A 21,800-nucleotide genomic window follows, 5' to 3' on the forward strand; every position below is an offset into this window, starting at 1 on the left:
CCCAAATGGTGCATGTGAGCTTGATTTTAATGTTTAAGAGAAATTTGGATAGGTGCATGGATGGTAGAGGTATGGAGGACTATAGTCCTGTTGCAGGTTGATGTGAATTGGCAGTTTAAATGGTTCAGTACAGACTAGATGGGCCGTGGACCTGTTTCTGTACCGTACTTTTCCATGACTTTATATTGTGCGAGGTAACTATCTTGGATATAGCACAATTCTGCCCATCCAGGTCCTTCATACTCAGGGGCTTAGTTATTACTGGGAAGATTGAAATATTTCACTAACGTTATCCTATTTTCACAATTACGTGCAATCTCAGGATTCTATCATAGTGCCCTACCAAGGTGACCATCCTCTTTTTTTTAAAGGTTCTAACCCAATAGCCTTGTGTCTCGGCCCGAAACGTTGACTGTACCTCTTCCTAGAGATGCTGCCTGGCCTGCTGCATTCACCAGCAGCTTTGATGTGTGAGCCTTGTTAAATGTTCCTTCAAGAATATCATCTCTAAGCACTGCTTTTAAATCCTCCTAATTAAAAAGAAAGTACCCTTTACTTTTACCTGTCTGTCTATTGTGCCCAAGTCATCAGTACCCCAGAACATTGAGCTGCCAGTCCTGCCCTTCTCTCAGTCAATACCTGTTAGAGCCATAATATTAAAGCCCCGTGCAGTAATCCACACCCTTAGTTCATCCACTTTACCTGTTAGGTTACATGCATTGAAACAGATTCAATTTAAAGCAGTTTTGCTGTTTTACTGTAAACAGCTGTCCTGCTAGTTTACACTGTTTGATTGCTGCATGTACCCATTCTTCTCATCTTCCCCTGCAAATGTATTTTAAATCTTCCTTACTGGCAAATGTAAGTTTCCCCACTGTGATTTTGGTACCCCTCAGGCTTAAGTGCAGCCCATCCTCCTTGTTCAGATCACCTCTACCCAACAAGACATCCCAATGATTCAATAACCGGAATTCCTGCTCCCTGCTCCCTGCAGCGGCTCTTGAGCATCACATTCATCCGATTTTAGCTTTTTGTTCCTGGACTCCCTAGCATGTGGCACCAGAAGTAATTCAACGATCACTACCCTCAAGGTCCTGCATTTTAATTTCTTTCCTAACTCCCTGTACCCATTCTGCAGGACCTCATTGCTTGTTCTGCTGATGTCATTTGTATCAATGTGTACAACAACCTCTGGTTATTCATTTTCCACCTCAAGACATTTTTCCAGCCACTCAGTGACATGCTTGACCTTGGCACACAGATGGCAGAACCATCCTGGCATCTTTTCCACAGCTAAAGAAACTCCTGGCTCTCTCCCTCACTATTAAATCTCTTATCACTGTTTGATTGCACTCCATCCGTGAGGCTCAGAGCCCGTTACACTGCCAGAGATCTGATTACTGCTGCTAGCCCCGTAAAAAACAACCCCTCAACAGTATCCAAAGATGTATATCTGTTACTGAAGGGAATGATCACAGGAAAAACCCTGCACTGACTACCCACTACCTTTATTTCTGGTGATCATCATCTAGCTGCTTGGGTGTGATCACCTCACTAAAATTATCATAAAACTGTTTGCACGGTTCATTGCCTTTAGCACACTGGTTGCCCGCCCTGTTTTTGCCATTTTTCTATAATGGTTATTGGATTTAGAGTATGCTTGCAAGAAAATGAATCTCAGGATTGTATACGGTGACATATATATACTTCGATAATAAATTTACTTTGAACATTGAAGTAGGACTTTGCACTTCCCACAGATGTAGCCATCAGGGAGACCATGAAGTTCCCACAAAGTGTAGGAGGAGCGTTGCATTGCCCTAACTGCCATCTTGTCTACACTGAGTCAAGAATTAACAGTAAAAATAAGACCTTACCAATTCTCGCCTGTGCTTTCTCACTGAAGCCTTTTTGAAGAATATTTTCACTCTTCCTCTTTCTCGCGTTCCCACTCTCCTCCCCCACCCTCCCTCTCCCTCCCCTCTGCCCAGCCCTTTCATCTTACCCCTCCTCCAGTCACATTACCACCACAAAAATAATTTGTTCAGCAAATCTGAACAAGATGTCTTGATATTCTTCTGAAGGAATTATTTGATAAGTATGCGGAGAGCAAGGGAATGAACTGTTGACGTGATAATCAAATTACCCAGTGATATGGACTTTCTGATTTCTTTAGAAAAATCACTACATGATTGCTTTTTATAATTTAGATTCAGACTTTGTATTGTAAAATGGGAAGAGACCTGAAGTGTGCATTCTGATACACGGTGTGCTCATTTACAAAATGAAATGCGCATTCCTTGGTATTAATATGATGGTTGCAGTTTAAGCATGAGTTTTTTTTTAAATAATGGATTGATTAATATAAAATGTAATCTGTAGCAACAAAATGACATCCTTACTCTTTTTTTAAATTTGGAAGGATGTTGAGATTAAATAAAGGTGCAAGATATCAGAAATTGCCTTTATTGTGAACAATAATAGAGCTTGTTCATCAGTTGATGTAAAACCTCTGATGTTCACTTCTACACAAATCCCAATATTGTTGTTATAGTATCCAGTTTATATAAATACTGAAGTAAAACATTTAGTCTTAAATTTTGATGTTGGTATAGAATTTTCATTGGATTAATGATCATATCAGCGAGTTGGAAAAAATGGAAATAGATACCATTCAAGAACAAAATAAATTCTTTAACAAATTTGGTGTGGCATGTTAATGCTTGTTAAGAATGCAATGAGTACGTTTTAGATGGTATATATGCCATCTATAGAACCATCTGACATCCAGTTATTTGCAATTTCAGTCTTATAGGTCTGTCTTAACATTCATGGGAAACTGTTCAAATAAATGTGCTTTTGGAGAATGGGTGGAGAGATATTTGGCTATACCACATGCAGTATGGGTTACTTTATTTTTCAAAGGAAGTATGCTGTAATTTTCATTAATGCATTGAAGGGTACATTTTAAGCTTGTTGATCACACTGGGGATTGAAATACTCTTGTTCAGAACCTGCCCAATATACTTTCTGCACCATTCCTGGTGTTTGAAGCTAATGTGTTTGTGCTGGTCTTTGAAAAGTTGCTAAATTTGCTTGACAAATGAGCTATAAGAAATAGAACAGGTTTTCTTTCTGTAGAAAATAAACCATTCCCAATTAAATCCCTGAACATTTAGTGATGTTTGGTTTCAACAACAAGCTGGTGAATTATGTCAGTTTTGAGCCTGTTCTTTTAACAAAACAAATTTTGAGAGAGATGGATAATATTATCCACTTTCCGTAAGTTATTCACGTTTTAAAATAAAACAAGTTTTTCTGAGATGTTTGCCAGTGAAGAAACTGACATATCTTTCTGCACAGTTGTGTAGAACAATTGCACTGCAATCGCATTGCTGAAAAAATATTATTTCATTACTAGTAATTTGTAATGTTCATTTTCAGCATTTACTGTGATGTGATTTTAATGTGAGCATTGCCACTGAACTAAGTAGGGAAAAATGAAAAATAAACTTAATCTTATACATTATCCAATGCAGGCTTTATTTTTAATTTTAGTTTCTATCTATGGGATCTGGTTCTATGAAAAAGCGGAGTGTCAAAGGATTACAGAGCTTATGAAAAAGTAAGTGTCAGAAAACCTTTTTTCAAATGTAAGCAAAGTTGTTTAATTGTGCATGCTTTTACATACTGGACTTGCTTCCAATTAAGTCAGTTCTGTGCATTTTCCATGCCATACAACACTTTGTGACATGAACAGTGCAGCTGCAGCCTTGTGTTATTTTATGAGCAGGACACTGAAGTGGTATTTCATGAATTGCACTGAGAGCGGTAAACGTAAAGGAGGGGGGCTGGTGGTTCTTGTAAATAACAGATGGTGCAATCCTGGGCATATTACGATCAAGGAACGTGTCTGTAGCCCGGCTATTGAACTTTTTGCTTTTGGACTCCGGCCATATTATTTGCCAAGGGAAATCTCACATGCAATTGTGGTTGTTGTGTACATCCCTCCCTCTGCCAACCCGACGTCAGCATGTAACATCACTTACGCCATCATAGCCAGGTTACAAACCCAGCACCCGAGTGCCCTCATTACCATCTCGGGTGACTTCAACCAGGTTACCATGGCTAGAACACTGCCCAACTTCACGCAGTATGTGAGCTGTACAACCAGAGGGGAGAGGACTCTGGATTTGATGTACGCTAACGTTAAGGCTGCATACAGCTCCTATCCCCTCCCCCCCACTGGGAAGGTCAGATCACAACCTGGTGCATCTAAAACCCTGCTACGTTCCTCTGGTGAAGAGTAACCCTGCAACCTCGAGGATAGTAAGCAAATGGTCAGAGGAGGTTTATGAGGCGCTCCAGGGTTGTTTTGAGGTGACAGACTGGCAGGCACTCTGTGAGCCACATGGAGAGGATATTAATGGGCTCACAGAGTGCATCACTGATTACATCAGCTTCTGTGTGGACTGCAATGTTCCGACAAGAACTGTCCTTTGTTATTCAAATAACAAGCCATGGGTGACAAAGGAAATTAAGGACATCCTGAACGCTAAAAAGAAGGCGTTTAGAGATGGAAATAGGGAGGAGCTAAGGGCAATACAGAGGGACCTGAAAGCCAGGATCAGGGAGCTAAAGTCAGGTACAGGAGGAAGCTTGAGTGGAAACTCCAGCAGAACAACATGAGAGAGGTCTGGAGGGGGATGAGGACCATCAATGGGTTCCGGCAAACTGGCAACAGAGGAGCGGAAGACAATGTGGACAGGGCCAATGAACTTAACTTGTTCTTTAACAGATTTGACATTGTGGCCCCTGCCCATCCCACACACGAGCCATCTGTTGTCGGCCCCCAACCAGCACATATTCCACTCTCCCCTCCTACCCCTCCTCACAGTCCCCCACCCTGCTCTCATGACTATACCCCTTCCCCACACGAAACCACCACGGTGGGCTTCACAGCTGAACAGGTGAGAAGATAGCTGAAATGTTTCAACTCAAGCAAGGCTGCAGGACCGGATGGTGTCAGTACCAGGGTGCTCAAAGCCTGTGCCCCTCAGCTATGTGGAGTACTTCGCCATGTATTCAACCTGAGCCTGAGTCTCCAGAGGGTTCCTGTGCTGTGGAAGACGTCCTGCCTCATCCCTGTGCCGAAAACGCCATGCCCCAGCGGCCTCAATGACTACAGACCGGTGGCATTGACCTCCCACATCATGAAGACCCTGGAGAGATTTGTTCTGGAGCTGCTCCGGCCTATGGTCAGGCCACACTTAGATCCCCTCCAGTTCGCCTACCAGCCCCGACTAGGAGTTGAGGATGCCATCGTCTACCTGCTGAACCGCGTCTACGCCCACCTGGACAAGCCAGCGAGTACTGTGAGGGTCATGTTTTTTGACTTCTCCAGTGCGTTCAATGTCATCTACCCTGCTGTGCTGGGGAGAAGCTGACAGCGATGCAGGTGGATGCTTCCCTGGTATCATGGATTCTTGATTGCCTGACTGGCAGACCACAGTACGTGTGCTTGCAACACTGTGTGTCCGACAGAGTGATCAGCAGCACTGGGGCTCCACAGGGGACTGTCTTGTATCCCTTTCTCTTCACCATTTACACCTCGGACTTCAACTACTGCACAGAGTCTTGTCATCTTCAGAAGTTTTTGGATGACTCTGCCATAGCTGGATGCATCAGCAAGGGAGATGAGGCTGACTACAGGGCTACGGTAGAAAACTTGGTCACATGCTGTGAGCAGAATTATTTCCAGCTTAATGTGAAAAAGACTAAGGAGCTGGTGGTAGACCTGAGGGGAGCTAAGGTACCGGTGACCCCGTTTCCATCCAGGGGGTCAATGTGGACATGGTGGAGGATTACAAATACCTGGGGATAAGAATTGACAATAAACTGGACTGGTCAAAGAACACTGAGGCTGCCTACAAGAAGGGTCAGAGCCGTCTCTATTTCCTGAGGAGACTGAGGTCCTTCAACATCTGCCGGACGATGCCGAGGATGTTCTACGAGTCTGTGGTGGCCAGTGCTATCATGTTTGCTGTTGTGTGCTGGGGCAGCAGGCTGAGGGTAGCAGACACCAACAGAATCAACAAACTCATCTGTAAGGCCAGTGATGTTGTGGGGATGGAACTGGACTCTCTGACTGTGGTGTCTGAAAAGAGGATGCTGTCCAAGTTGCATGCCTTCTTGGTCAATGTTTCCCATCCACTACGTAATGTACTGGGTGGGCACAGGAGTACATTCAGCCAGAGACTCATTCCACCGAGATGCAGCACAGAGCTTCATAGGAAGTCATTCCTGCCTGTGGCCATCAAACTTTACAACTCCTCCCTTGGAGGGTCAGACACCCTGAGCCAATAGGCTCGTCCTGGACTTATTTCATAATTTACTGGCACAATTTACATATTACTATTTAACTATTTATGGTTCTATTACTATTTATTATTTAAGGTGCAACTGTAACGAAAACCAATTTCCCCCGGGATCAATAAAGTATGACTATGAGTATGACTAGGGTTTCTGCTTATTATATACCTTTGAAATACCTTTCCTGAGTGTCGAGATCTCTGAGGATCTAACCTGGTCCCAACATATTGATGTAATTATAAAGAAGGCAAGACAGTGGCTATACTTTATTAGGAATTTGAAGAGATTTGGCATGTCAACAAATATACTCAAAAACTTCTAGTTGTACTGTGGAGAGCATTCTGACAGGCTGCATCACTGTCTGGTATGGAGACGCTACTGCACAGGACCGAAAGGAACTGCAGGAGGTTGTAAATCTAGTCAGTTGTAAATCTAGTCAGTTGCATCTTGGGCACTAGCCTACAAAGTACCCAGGACATCTTTAGGGAGCGGTGTCTCAGAAAGGCAGCGTCCATTATTAAGGACCTCCATCACCCAGGGCATGCCCATTTCTCACTGTTACCATCAGACAGGAGGTACAGAAGCCTGAAGGCACCCACTCAGCAACTCAGAAACAGCTTCTTCCCCTCCGCCATCCGATTCCTAAATGGACATTGAATCTTTGAACGCCACCTCACTTTTTAAAAAAATATACAGTATTTCTGTTTTTGCACATTTTTTTTAATCTATTCAATATATGTAATTGATTTACTTGTTTATATATTATTATTTTATTTATTTTTCTCTGCTGGGTTATGTATTGCATTGAACTGCTGCTGCTAAGTTAACAAATTTCACGTCACATGCCAGTGATATTAAACCTGATTTTGATTCTGAAATGAACTATTCTTTTCCAGCCATTTTGAGGACTAAGAAGAGAGAGCAAGTGTGGTGAGCTTCACACGTTGCTGGACCATTGTATAATTTTTTTTTCACCATGAATGCTGTCTTCTTTGATTTAAAGTGTACCAAACTCCAAAGTTACAAGTATAAAATATGGCAAATAAGATCGATTGAAACAGATGTTTCACATGTAGAAGTAAAGGGCTAATATCATTTTAAGGCCTTATTAGAAAATCGATTCGATTTGAGCTGAGGCAGCTGGAAACACTGACACCTGCACTCAGCAAAATGAGTGTGGCATTTGAATAGGTATTCCATAAAGAAAATGTCTGTAGTTCACAGCCAACAAAAGATTTTAGAATGTGCAAACTTCATTATTGGCAATATTCCCATTTTAAACATTTATGTTTCAGATGAGGTTCAATCACCCATAGTAATACTTTCTCAATGTACTGGTAACCAACACTACTTAATCAGCTTTCTGGACGTTTCACGATTGTTTGTACAAGCTTATGGTACTCTTGTTAAAAACATGACATTCAATATTACAATTGTGAATTGTATTTTGTTGGCTCTGTCACCCCAGGGTTCTGCGGGCTGCGTTAGTCTAGGGTAGACGGTCACTGCCCCCGCTGAACTGGTGAAATTCGTTTGTGTGGATGTTGTGTGATATTTTCCCCTGTTACAAATCAGTACCACGAAATAACAAACGGTACACCATATGCAATTAAACGATTGAGTTTTATAATTCTTAATTTGACTATAGGGTTAGTAAAGAAAACAAAAAGAAAAAGGGCCCATTTTAAGGAAACAGTCTAATGCTCACATTGGAGCTCACAATTTTCCTGTCTGTCCATTCGTTCTCCATCGATTTCCCCCGGGCATCATTGACTCCCGACTCCATTCCAAGTCCACTCCATCCTGTAGTCTATGACCTCTCTGTTCTGGCATCTTCTCGCTCCATCTCCTGCTGAACAAAAGCCTGCGAATCCCTTGCTCTAGGGCACGCAAGAAAGAAAAACCTCCCCTCACTGGACATCGCACATTCCAAAGATCCCGTTATTTCCAGTCATAACTCAAACACTGCTGCTACAGAGAAACCATTACATTAGCAGTGAAACCTTTCCCAGGACGTTACAGCTCTAAGGCATTTTGTGATGCTTGGTGATAATTAAAGATGCTATATGAATGCAATTAAACTTAAATTATAAGACACTGTTAGCATTTCTCCCTTTCCTCCACTTGATCACCACCACCCTGTTCTTGATTGATTCACATAAGATCAGGTCCATTGTGATGCCAGCAGCAATCCAGTCTTCATTTCTTTGCAGTGATGTTCTTCAGTAATCAATTATACTGGGTGTTCATGGCCAAGCATTTAAAAAGGCTGTAACTGGTCTGCTCCCTACATCAATTCTGCTACATAGTCTACCTGTAATAATCTTTCATGCATTAGCTTAAGTATCCAGCTTTACTGCAAAATATTCAAAACCTCTGCTTCCATTTCCCTTTGAGAAATATTTCCAAAGGTTTATGACCCTTAGAGAAATAATATTGCCTAATGTCTGTTCTAATTGAGCAATTTGCACATCCATCCTCTGATGGCCCCTTGGTTTCCTATACTGGCTTCTTCCTCCTCCTTTTAAGTCCTGGTGAAGGGTCTCGGCTGAAATGTTAACTATTTATTCCCTTCCATAGATGCTGACCGACTTGCTGAGTTCCTCCAGCATTTTGTGTGTGTTGATCAAGACTCCTTTGTTTATATTTAGGTCAAGTCCCCTCTCACTTTTCTAAGTAGGAAATGGATGCCTAACCTGTGCACTCTTGCTTCACAAGATCTGCACAATCCAGATATTAACCTAGTAAACCATTTTTGAGTTGTGTCCAACACATTAGTATCCTTTAAATAAGAAGATATTCCCAGTACTCCAGAAGTGGTCTTACCAATACTCTTTATAACTGAAACATAAATAATCCTATTATCAGTTTCCTGTGACTAACCATTCTATCTGTTCCAATTGCTCTGTTGTACCAAATCCAATGTTATCTCCCATGATCTTTTATTTTCAGCCATAACCTTTGATCAACACTTTTTAAGATGCCTTTTGGAAATAAAAGATAATGTATCCACAGGTTCTCTCTCCTGTATACGCAGCACATCTTACTTCTTCAAAGAGTTCCACAGAAACATGTTGACGGTCTGATTACCTTGAACTTTTTCAAATACGTTGCTGTAATAGCTTAGAACAAAGGAGTTTCGATTTTCAATCTGATGGAACCATTACTATATCTAAAGAATTCTGGAAAATTAAAACCAGTGCATCACTTATCTTCCCAGCCACTCTGCATTTTCTTTGATATTGCTGCAATCTTTAACTTTTTCTTAAGCATAGGTGGTGGGTTGGTTCCATGGGATTTTTTTTCTCCTGGTGGAATGCAGCTGTCTTGTGTTTTCAGGAAGAGCTCTTGCCTGTGTGCAACTCCTCCACTGACTAATCCCTTAACCTAATTTGCCAGTTCATTTTAGCTAATTCTACCCTCTTTATTGTTCTTAATTAAATTTAAAATAATGGTCTTGGACCTTTTCTTTCACCCTCAAAAGGACTGTAAAATTTAACCGAATTATTATGACTGGTATTTAGCAGGGCATGCATGATAAGATTATTAATTAATTCCATCACAAAGAACTCTTCATCTCGACTACCTTTCCAATCTATATGTTGATTAAAGTTAATCATCATTATTGATGTGCCTTTCTGATAAGCTCCATTATTTCTTTCTTTATAATCTGTGGTGCCATGTGATTACTTTTAGGGGATCTCCACACCACTCTCACAAATGAGTTTACAAATGACTTCCTGTCTTTATTATTTCTTGTCTCTACCCCACCTGCTTCTATATTCTACTTTCCCAAACTTGGGACAATCCTTTTTATTGAGCAAACACCATCTTTAATTAACAGACTTCTCCAACTTTTCCTGGCTTTGTAAAATATTTAAGTCCCAATCAACATCATCCTGCAGCCATGCTTTATGCAAATTATGCTTGTTTATTTCTGTTTGCTCCTTGTTTTGTTTTTATGAGGCTCAGGTGAGAACTTAGAGATTATTACCTTTTGAGATTCTGCTTATTTTGATGTATTGCTCCTCATGCTGCTGTTTTCCCAAGATGGTGCCAATAAGTGGCGGCTCTTTGGGTGCAGCTCCGATGGGAATTATTAGATGTTCCAGTTTAAGACTACTATAACTAAACACAATATGGGTAATTCAGTAAGCAACATCATTGTAAGACATTTTAAAAAATCTATCAATACTCGAAAATGGAAGTGGGGAAGATGCGCTAGTTTGCAGGTATGATTAAAACGCAGAAGCTTTAAATCTCCCACTCCCAACTATGTACAGTGTCTGGAAAATAAATTTGAAGACCTCAGAGCAAGATTGCAGAGGCAGAGGGATGTCAGGGACTGCTGTGTACGAAATAGTGAGCCCTGATGCCTTGCAAGGAATTTCAACCAGGTCAGCTTGAAGAGTTCTCTGAGCAACTACCACCAACATACCATCTATGGAAACAAGAGCACTTAACCACTTTTATACCACTATCAAGCACGCTTACCATGCCATCCCACACCCACAGTCCAATCAGCTGGCTGTACTTCTGCTCCCAGCAAATAGGCAGAGACTAAAGACCACAGCACCAGTGTATAGGACCAAGAAAATATGGTCAAGGGAGGTAGAGAAGCGCTTACATGACTGATTTGAATCACTGGACTGGACGATATTCAGGGATTCATCTTTGAATCTGAATAAATACGCCACAGTTGTCACGACTCAATCGAGAACTTCTTTAGAAGTTGGCGAAGATTTGGCAGGATTTCTAAAATTTTGATAAACTTCTATAAGATTTGTGGTGGAGAGTATATTGACAGGTTGTATCACAGCCTGGTATGGAAGCACCAATGCCCTTCAGTGGAGAATCCAACAAAAAGTAGTGGATACGGCCTTTGGTGAAACCACCACCCCCCCCCCCCCACCGCACCCTTTTCTGGGCTTCTCTGGAAATGGCTTGTTAGCTCCTCGCTGACAGATTGTCTGCTCAAGTGGTGTGGTTTTTCATTGATTCTATTATAGTTATTAAATCCATTATAGATTTATTGAGTATGCCTGCAGGAAAATGATTCTCATTGTTGGATATGGTGACATATGTGTACTTTGATAATAAGTTTACTTTGAACTCTGACATGTATGTATGAGTGTGTGCTTTTGAGAAAATACTGGATATACCCAGACCAAAAGCTATGAATGAGCCAGGAGATGCACAGTCTGCTGAGAGCTAGATCTCTGGCATTCAAGACTGGTGATCCAGAACTATACAAGTAGTACAGAAGGCTATTTTAAGGGTAATAAACAATTCTGATTGAAGTTAGAGACTGAATCTGACGTATGTCAGCTCCTTCAGGACTTGCCAGCCATTATTACTTTCTACAAAGTGAAACCTAATATCATGAATGGCTGTGATGGTTCACTCCCAGATGAGAATATCTTTTTAATGTACGTTTTAAAGGGTGAATAAAACTACACCTGTGCGAATGCCTGCAGCATCTGGTGACCCTGAGATCTCTATCTCAAAGGCCGACATCAGAACATCTTTCATGAGGGTGAACCCTCACAAGGCATCAGGCCCTGATGGTGTACCTGATGGGGCACTGAAAACCAACTGGGAGTGTTCAATGACATCTTCAATCTTTCACTGCTGCAGTCAGAGGTTGCAATTCAATAAAAAGCATGCACTGCATAGCCTGAATATTTTGCTGTAGAGGTCTAGGCAGTACAGTAAAACTCCAGTAATCCACCATCTGACAATTCATATATCTAAAAGGAATGGGCATCTGACTCAGTATGTGATGTTTGTCATTCCTCCTTTCAACTCTCCCAGGCCTGGTTCCTGCATTGCTTTCTAATTGATGGTCATCAGTTCAATCATCAAGGCACCAGTTCCTACATTCTCTTTCCACTCCCTTGGTTCCTGTGTTCTCTTTCAACTTGGTTCACTGGAAAATTTATGCTAATACTGTGCAAGGATCAGAATAAATTATTTCAAATATGTTGGCATAGTAATATAATTAATGTCCAGTAGTGTGCCATGTTGGATATCTATATTAGATTTTCAGAGTTTTACTGCACTTTGGGTTACAAAAACAAAAAAAAAGTTTGTTAATTAAAAAAAAATTAAGGAATGATGCATTCTTCAGATTTGTAAGAAAGCCTGTGTCAAATCTGTTTGCAAAATGAATAGGGTTCTGTTTTAAATATTTCTTCAATTTGCTCAGCAGCCTTTCTAAATAAAATTATTTAATACTGGATTGCTTTCACTAATTGTTCAATAATTAATATGCTGGTAAGTATATCTAAATGATAAGAGTACAAAGGCTAATTTGTTGCTTATGGACCTTTTGGGCTTTTTGCAGTATAATGTTGTTGAGGGGCCATGCATAAAACAAATGTTGGGACCCTATGAAATGGTGTTTTAAGGTGCCTTTTTAGGCTTGTTACTTGTAGCTCAAGGAGCTTGGATAAATAGCATGTGGTGTGGCCACTGATGTGGTTTGGTATTTTGTGACGTCACTGACTGGTGATTAGATTTTGTTGAAAAATGCATGGAAAATCTATAGTTGAAGTAATCTGGTTATGCTCATCTGAGAACCATGACTAAAGAGGTATATACCTCGAAATTAGATAACTTTTGGGTACTTCTATGCAAGAACTAAGAATAAATTAAAACCTCTCATTGATGCACATTGGAACAGGTTTAGAATTATTATCAAGTATATGATGTTACTTTTGAAAATGAATGTATGCAGTCTTGTTTAAATGTTATCACATGTTTTGTTTCCTTCTTCTCTTTAACAGTTTAACTCGGCTGGAGCAGTTGAAAGCCCAGCAGGGAGTTGAATCACCAAACTGTAGTAACAACAAAGCTGTTGATATAGTACAGATGTTGTTCAAAGCTGAACATGAGTATAATAAGGTGAGTGTGATTAATACTAATTGTAGATCCAAGTAAAATAAGGTGGAAATACTTAGTAGTTTTGGCTCACAAATAGAATTGGAATTAAATGTTTATTTTGTTTTCCAGCTGCAGGCAATTACCTTTCCTGATCAGTCTATCACTGAGTAAAACAAAAGTAGCTAGTACAATATGTAGCCAGCATGATAACCATTCCTATAAATGCCATGCGTTAAATCTGCAAAGTGTTTCATGGTCTGGCATTGCAGGAGTCTCAGTTTGCAAAGCTGAACTTTATTGACCTAGACAGTTAATGATGGCCAAATAATGCTTACCAAGTAATAACCTGAATCTCAATCTTCCTGCAAGTTCTCAATTCCTATGGATCTGGCTTGGAAAATTATTTCCTTTTACTGCACCCTGATACCTGCTATGCTTAATTTTTGCTCATTTTCACCACAGATAATCAATCCCTTTAAATTGTGTGGATGTAAGGATTATTGTAATAATATTGATGTATGACACAACTTCCACCAAATTTTGTAGTATAACTTTATAGTGGGGAAGTATTAAGACAGTAGAAACACACAAAGTGTAACCTGAACAGACGAGTGCTGAATGTAGTACGGGTTGTAAAATCTTGCAAAAGCAGGTGCATCTGATTCGACTGGGAGCATCATACTGTGCATGCAGTAAATCAGACTGATGGGGCTTCTTGTCTTCCGCCCTCATATTAAATTATGGACCTCTGTGTTGTCCTTAAATTCATACAACCTCTTTCTTTCCATTTCCTTTAAGCTCACTGGTCCTCTGTATATACCATCTTTTTAAAAGCTCACTGGGCTTCTCTAGCTTGTAAAATCTGCAGTTATTAGGCAGAGAATTACATGTAAAATTCACAACATACTTAAAGAATCTGCCATCTGTTCACGTTGGGTGCCAGTGCAAGTGGGAGTGGGATCTGTAAGAGCAGCTGTAAAGTTCAAAGCAAAGTTATTGTCAAAGTACATATATGTTACCATATACAACCTTGAGATTCATGTTTTTGCGGACATACACAGTAAGTCCAAGAAACGCAATAGAATCAATGAAAGACCACACCCAACAGAACAGACAAACCACAATATGCAAAAGACAACAAACTATGCAAATACAAAACAGAAAAACATTAATGATAATAAATAAATAAGCAATAATTATTGAGAACATGAAATGAAGAGTCCTTGAAAGTGAGTCCTTAGGTTGTGGGAACAGTTCAATAATGGACAAGTGAAGTAATCTCATCTGGTTCAAGAGCCTGATGGTTGAGGGATAACTGCTCCTGAACCGGGTGCTGTTGGGTCCTGAGCCTTCTGTACCTTCTTCCTGATGGCAGCAGTGAGAAGAGAGCATGGCCTGGGTGGCAGGATTCCTTGATGATGGATGCTGCTTTTCTGCAACAGCACTTTGTGTAGATGTGTTCAATGGGGCAAAGAATTTACCATGATGGACTGGGCTGTACTTTTTCTATGATTTTCCATTGAAGGACATTGGTGTTTCTATACCAGCCTGTGATGCAACCAGTCAAAGTACTCTCCAGCACACATCTATATAAAAAAAAAGATAAAGTTTTATATAACATGTTGAATATTCACAAACTTCTAAGAAAGTAGAGGCGCTGTCCTTCTTACTTCAAAATTGCACTTGAGTGCTGGGCCGAGGACAGATCCTCTGAAATTATAGCACCGAGGAATTAAAATTTTCTGACCCTGTCTACCTCTGATTCCCCAATGAGGAGTGGCTCATGGACCTCTGGTTTCCTCCTCCCAAAGTCATTAGTCAGCAACTTAGTCTTGCTGACATTGAGTAAGTAGTGTTGTTTGGGCTCCAATTTCAATCTCTCTCCTATATACTGATTCAATACCACCTTTGATTCAGCTAACGTCACCAAATTTTAATATGGCATTGAGGCTACACTTAGCCTCACAGTCACAAGTATAAATTGAGTAAAGAAAGGAGCTAACTACACAGCCTTGTGGTGCACTGCACTAATGGAGATTGTGGAGGATTTGTTTTTGCCAATCCCTACTGACTTGGGTCTGGAAGTGAGGAAATCGAGGATCCAATTGCACAAGGAGGTATTGAGGCTAAGGTCTTGAAGCTTGCTGATTAGTTTTAAGCGGATCAAGAGCATCCGGATATATGCATGTTTGCTGTCCAGATGTTCCAGGGTTGAGTGAAGAGCCAATGAAATGGCATCTGCTGCGAACCTGTTGTGCCAGTAAGCAAATTGGAGCAGATCCAAGTCACTTCTCAGGCAGGAGTTGATATGTTTCATCACCAGCCTCTCAAAGCACTTCCATCACTGTGGATGTAAGAGCAACTTGATGATAGTCATTGACTATGTTCTTCGGCAGTAGTATAATTAAAGCCTCCTCGAAGCAGGTAGTTACCTCAGACTGCAGAAATGAGGGTTTAAAGATATCAGTGAACAATCCAGCCAGTTGGTCGGCAAAGGCCTGAAGTACTCTACCAGGTACCCCATCTGGGCTGGATGCTTTCTGTGGGTTCATCCTCCTGAAGGATGTTCTCACATCATCCTCAGAGACTGAAATCACAGGGTCATTGGGATCTGTGGGAGTTCGTGGATTCCTCCATGTTTTGACAGTCAAAGTGAGCATAGAAGGCATTGAGTTCATCAAGGAATGAAGGCTTGTTGTCACCTATATCGCTTGGTTTCATTTTGTAGGGGTTAATAGCATTCAAGCCCTACATTGCCACACTGCACATGAGATGGCCTTCCAAAGATCATACCTGGACCTCTCATCTTTTTTGTTGCCAGCCCTGAATGCCTTAGCAGATTATGGATCTCCTAGTACATCCAGGGCTTCTGGCTGGGGAAGACTGAATGATTTTGTGGAGACACTCATCTACGACTGTTTTTATAAAGTCTATGAGAACCGTGGCTTATTGATTCAGATCCTTGAACACAGTCCAATCCACTGACTCAAAGCAATCCTGTATCTGCTTCTGCCCCTCGTGCCTACCTCCTGTTGTCCTTATCTCTGGAGCTTTTCTCTTTAGCCTCTGCCTGTATGCAGGTAGGACTAGGTCAGCCAAGTGATTAGTTTTCCTGAAATGTAGTCTAGTCATGGAGTGGTAGGCTTCCCTTATCGTGTATAACAGTGATCAAGTGTTTTGGAACTCCTGATGCTACAGGTTATATGGGCAGGCAAGGAGATAGGGTGAGAGAATGATGGGGGGGGGCACATAATGCCCTCTTTTCTTCCCTCCCCTCTTTTCTTTCTTCCATGGCCTTCTGTCCTCTCCTATCAGACTCTCCCTTTTTCCAGCCCTGTATCTCTTACACCAATCAACTTCCCAGCTCTTTACTTTATCCCTCCCCCCTCCCAGTTTCTCCTATCACCTTGTGTTTCTATCTCTCCTCCCCCCACCTTTTAAATCTACTCCTTATCCTTTTTTTCTTCAGTCCTTATCAAAGTGTCTCGGCCTGAAATGTTGACTGTACTGTTTTCCACAGATGCTGCCTGACTTGCGGAGCTTTTCCAGCATTTTGTTTGTGATGATTTGAAATATGTTGGGGTGGGCTGTTTCTTGTTTGGTGATGGTGGCATTTAGTATCTTGAGTGCCTCATTAATGTTAGCTTTTGGTGGTATGTAAACTGTAAGATGTAAGATTGAAGGTGGAATGCTAGCTGTAAGATGGAATGTGTATCTTTATCCATGTATGAGCATGCATTAAGTCTGCCATAGGGAATTGTCTCCAATTATCTTTGACTTCCTTGACATTGGACCAAGAATTTTTCTGTTAACTTCAACTAATAACTTGTGTGCAACTACCACTCCTTGTTAAAAGTATTCTAAAGGAGACATTATCTACTCAAAACTGGAATGAAAACAAGTCATTCTCAACACCAAAATATCGCTGTTCTAAAAATATCAAATAATTCAGTAGGGAAATAACTGGTAATATATTAAATAAAATATAATCTAAAGCAAATAATCTAATGATTTGGTGTATTTTCCATACCAAACCCTTGTGTTGGACTCCTTCTCCCCACTTGGTTTCTCTCTCTCTTTATGTGGCTAGCCTTCCTTATGCATATAACTTCATGCTTTAACCAGTCACCCTTACTACTTACACTCAGTGACTGAGCATACATAGATATCAGAGATAGATTATCCAAAGGTTCACAAATGTCTGAGAATACACTCTTTATCCTGAGGCAAATTCTTGACTCCATTCCATTGGAACAATCTCTCAACTGCTAGCCTGCCCCCATGCTTGTTAATGAGATCCCTACTTTTTATATACTTAATTGAATAAAACTATTCTACCCAGTGCCTTTCTTGGGTATTTCTTATGTTCTTGTTTCAGTGTAGTTAATCTAAAGTGCATTACCTTTGAGGTAAGTGTATGCTTCCTTAGATATGAAACCAAAAGTAAAAGCTTTCTTTTTATTCTTCTATCCTTGCAAAAAATGAACTTGCCGTTGCTTTTCTCCTTCCCATTGAAGCTATCATTGGCTCATTTAATCTTTCTTGAACGTTATGTTAAACCAATAATGGAAACATTTCTGTAAATATTTGTCCATTTTCACCTTTGCTTTATTATCCCTTTAGTAGCTTGGGTGTCCAGTATTGTGTTCCCTCAACTTCCCTCGTGAAGCCCTTGGATCTTGCTGATGCTGAGTGCACGGTTGTTGTTGCGACACCACTCGTGATGTGCATCATAAACTAGGGGGCATAGACATCGTAACTGGCAGAAGGATTATAGGTGAGATAAGAATTTTGTTTCACCCACAGTGTGGTAAGCTCCAAAACTCATCACCTCTGAAAATATGGTAAAGACAGAAACCTATTCACACATAAACAAGGCTTGGAAATCTATATGAAGAGCAGTGACCCGCAGAAGTACGGACCTAGTAAAGGAAAATGGAAATACGTTTTGACACACCTTAAATAGCCTCTTTCCGTGCCAGAAATTTTTTGTGATATGAAAATATCAAAAAGTAAAAATGATCTATAGGGATAAGTAATAATTAGTATGATGAAAAAAAACTGATGAAATGTTGCAGGTGACATATATTGGAGTGGTGAAAAGGGTGTGGTGCATGTTAATATAGGAGTGTTACAGGCATGAAGGAAAGAAATTGAATGAGTTACCACATCTAAATAGTCAAGATTACAGATGAACAAATCAAGTTACTGCATTAAAAACGGCAAGTACAATAATACAGTTTCAGTACGCTGGATGAACTCTTTCAAATTACTAGTCTTTCAACTGAAGCTATAAGCATTCTTCAAATCATTCCCCATCTTTTATTCTTCAGTCCTGACGAAGGGTTCCGGCCCAAAACGTCGACTCATCTTTTCTAACTGATGCTGCCCGACCTGCTGAGTTCATCCAGCGTACTGAAAATGTTGCTTTAATCACAGCATCTGCAGATTATTTTGTGTTTACAATAATAGTTCATTTCTGGAGTACTATATGGAGTACCACTTTCATGTCCAATCCTTATCAAATTATTACAACCTTGCACTCCATGTCAGTAAGAGATTGATTGTGGACTTCTGGAAGGGGAAGTCGAGGGAACACACACCATTCCTCATTGATGGATCAGCAGCTTCAAGTTCCTGGGTAACAACATTTCCGAAGATCTATCCTGGGCTTGACATATTGATGCAGTTACTTAGAAGGCATGACAGCAGCTATATTTTATTGGGAGTTTGAAAAGACTTTATATTTCACCAAAAACTTGCAGATTTCTACAGATGTATCATGAGAAGCAGGGTTAACTGTTTGTATCACTGATTGGCATGGAGGGATCACACACAGGATCAGAAAAAGCTGCAGATAGTGTAAATTCAACCAGCTCCATTATAGGCACTAACCTTCCCAACACCCAGGTCATCTTCAAAAAGCGATGCCTCAAAAAGGCGGCATTCATCATTAAGGCCCCCCTCACCCAGGCATGCCCTATTCTCATTGCTACCATCAAGGAGAAGGTACAGCAGCCTGAAGAAACATTCTCAACTTTTCAGGAACAGCTTCTTCCCCTCTACCATCAGTTTTCTGAATATATAATTTAATGTAGTTCTCTGTAGTTCTTCTGAATCCATCACCTGTGTGGAGAGGAGGAGCCTGCTGCATGGGCAACAGCTTGCTCTACTACCCTACCTCTCACATAGATGCAATATAAGACACAATATCTATAGTCAACCTCGACCAATGGAGGGCCTCAATTTATAGCTTTTTTATTGTTGTGTTTTGCAATGTACTGTTGCCACAAATCAATGAATTTTACGACATATAGCAGTGATATGTAAACTGAAGTAGCTGATAATGATATTTAAGTTATTGGGATTGGTTACTATTGTCATGTACCAAGATGCAATGAAAAGCTTGTCTTGCGTACTGTTCATACGGATCATATCATTACATGACGCATTGAGGTAGAACAAGGTAAAACAATAGCAATGCAGAATAAAGTTTAACAGTCTAAGTGCAATGCTGGTAAACAATAAGGTGCTAGATCACAGTGAAGTAGATTATGAGGTCAAGAGACCAACCTTTTGTAATAGGGAACTATATAATAGTCTTACAGCAGTGGGGTAGAAGTTGTTTTTCAGTTTGGTGGTATGTGCTTTCTAGTATTTGTATCTTCTGCCTGATTAAAGAGTGGAGACGAGAGAATGTCTGGGCTGAATGGGGTCTGTGATTATGCTGGGAACTTACTGAGGCACTGAGAAGTAATGACGAAGTCCACAGAGGGGAGGTTGGTTTATATGATATGCTGAGCTGTGTGCACAACTCTCTGCTTTCTTTTGCTGTCACATGCAGAGCAATGGCTATATCAAGCCATAATGAATTGGGATGCTTCCTTTGTTGCATTGATAAAAGTTGGTAAGGGTGGATGGGGAAATGCCGCATTTATTTAGCTGCCTGAGGAAGAAGAGGTATTGGTGAATTTTCTTGGCTGTGATATCTACGTGGATGGACCTGGACAGACAATTGGTGATGTTCACTCCTAGGACCCTGAAGTTCTCAGACCTTCACAATCTGAACACCATTGATGCAGTCAGGAACATGTGCACTGGTATCCTTTCTGATGTCAATGATCAGCTCTTCTGTTTTGCTGACATTGAGGGAAAGTTTGTTGTCAACACACCATGTTACTAAGCTCTTTATTTCCTTCCTGTTGTACAGCTTATCGTTATTTGATATACGACACACTATGATGGTATCATCAGCAAACTTATTTGTGGAGTTAGAACAGAATCTGACCACACAGTCATGAGTGTACAGGAAGAAGAGAATGAAGCTGAAAACACAGCCTTGTGGAGCACCAATGTTTGGAATAATTGTCTTAATAATTTGTTCTTAATTTTTGTTTCAGGTCAAACAATCCACTGAACCAAAACAAATAACTAGTTCCAGTCTCATTCCTGACAATTCAAACCTGATCAAACCAATTCCCATTAAATTAACTGATATTGGAACAGATGCTCGTTATCAACAATCAAAACAACAAGACAAGGTACTTGGTTTAAAGGTCACCAGTTATATATTAGTGCTGCTTGTAAAATTTATGAGTTAGAAAATAATGCTATTTTGTATTAATGTGATATTTGTACATGATTCTTATGGTTGTTTGCAGAAGATCCCTTGTCCCAACTTTCTTTTGCATTATTTTTATTTTATTGAGGTTGTCAGCTTCCAGCTTTATTATCATTGGGCTGAGTAATGGTGGCTTTGGCTGGCTGTCTTGAATGCAAAAGCAGGTCTTCAATAAATTTCAGACTTGTGTAAGCCACCTGATGCCACTTACTCAGCAGTCTCTGTTAAAACCCCTTCTACATCTTTTCCTCATTTATATGGCTACATTTAAACGTATACCACGCTCCTTCAGACTATTTGTGCAGGCACTTTAGCCAGCTTTTTTCAGTCTGTACTGTCTTACAAATTCCCATACTATATTAAAAAGGAGTTGTTAAGTACTGAATACATAAGAAAATTTTTAAAGAGACTAGGTTTGTATTGCCAGTCTTTTTGGAAGTCTATCCTTTGTGTTGATAAGTAATTAAGATTGATCATGTAGCACTCCATTCTGACTCCATGTTAAATACTACTTGTATGGTTGAACTCAAAAAATACTCTTCTTGATCATCACTTACATTAGCTCACACAAAACTAAAGTAAATGTGTTTTTCTCTCCTTATTGTGTTGCCTCTTCTGAATATGGAAACGTTACTCTTTATACAATCTGTAGTTATCTACTGAATGGCCGGACATAACTTTTGTCATAATAGTTATCTGTGCCTATTCCCTTGTCTTTTTAAGGGAACAGTGACATTTATCTCTGGGATGATTTTGTTTCACCCCCTTTTTATCTATTACACTCCTGATTTAACTTGTATCAAGCTCATTACTTTTGTCATCATTTTCTCTTTTTGAGGGTAGATGCTATTAACTTATTAGCATAGTCCCTATAAAAAATATAGAAGAATATTCACCTTAGCTCTTATTTGTCCTTGTATTC

At 40.3% G+C, this 21,800-nt stretch overlaps 1 protein-coding gene across 3 annotated transcripts in view; it reads left to right on the forward strand.

Moving 5' to 3' along the window:
• dcp1b (decapping mRNA 1B) overlaps nt 1–21,800 on the forward strand; it is a 70,707-nt gene that overhangs the window by 38,108 nt on the left and 10,799 nt on the right. For all 3 annotated transcript variants that reach the window (XM_063058029.1, XM_063058028.1, XM_063058030.1), the window contains exons 4-6: nt 3,559–3,625; nt 13,161–13,278; nt 20,658–20,798. In XM_063058029.1, the coding sequence (XP_062914099.1) occupies nt 3,559–3,625; nt 13,161–13,278; nt 20,658–20,798 (326 nt within the window). The remainder of the gene's footprint in view (nt 1–3,558; nt 3,626–13,160; nt 13,279–20,657; nt 20,799–21,800) is intronic.

The sequence above is a fragment of the Mobula hypostoma genome, chromosome 9 (assembly GCF_963921235.1).
Source record: "Mobula hypostoma chromosome 9, sMobHyp1.1, whole genome shotgun sequence".
Taxonomy (NCBI): domain Eukaryota; kingdom Metazoa; phylum Chordata; class Chondrichthyes; order Myliobatiformes; family Myliobatidae; genus Mobula; species Mobula hypostoma.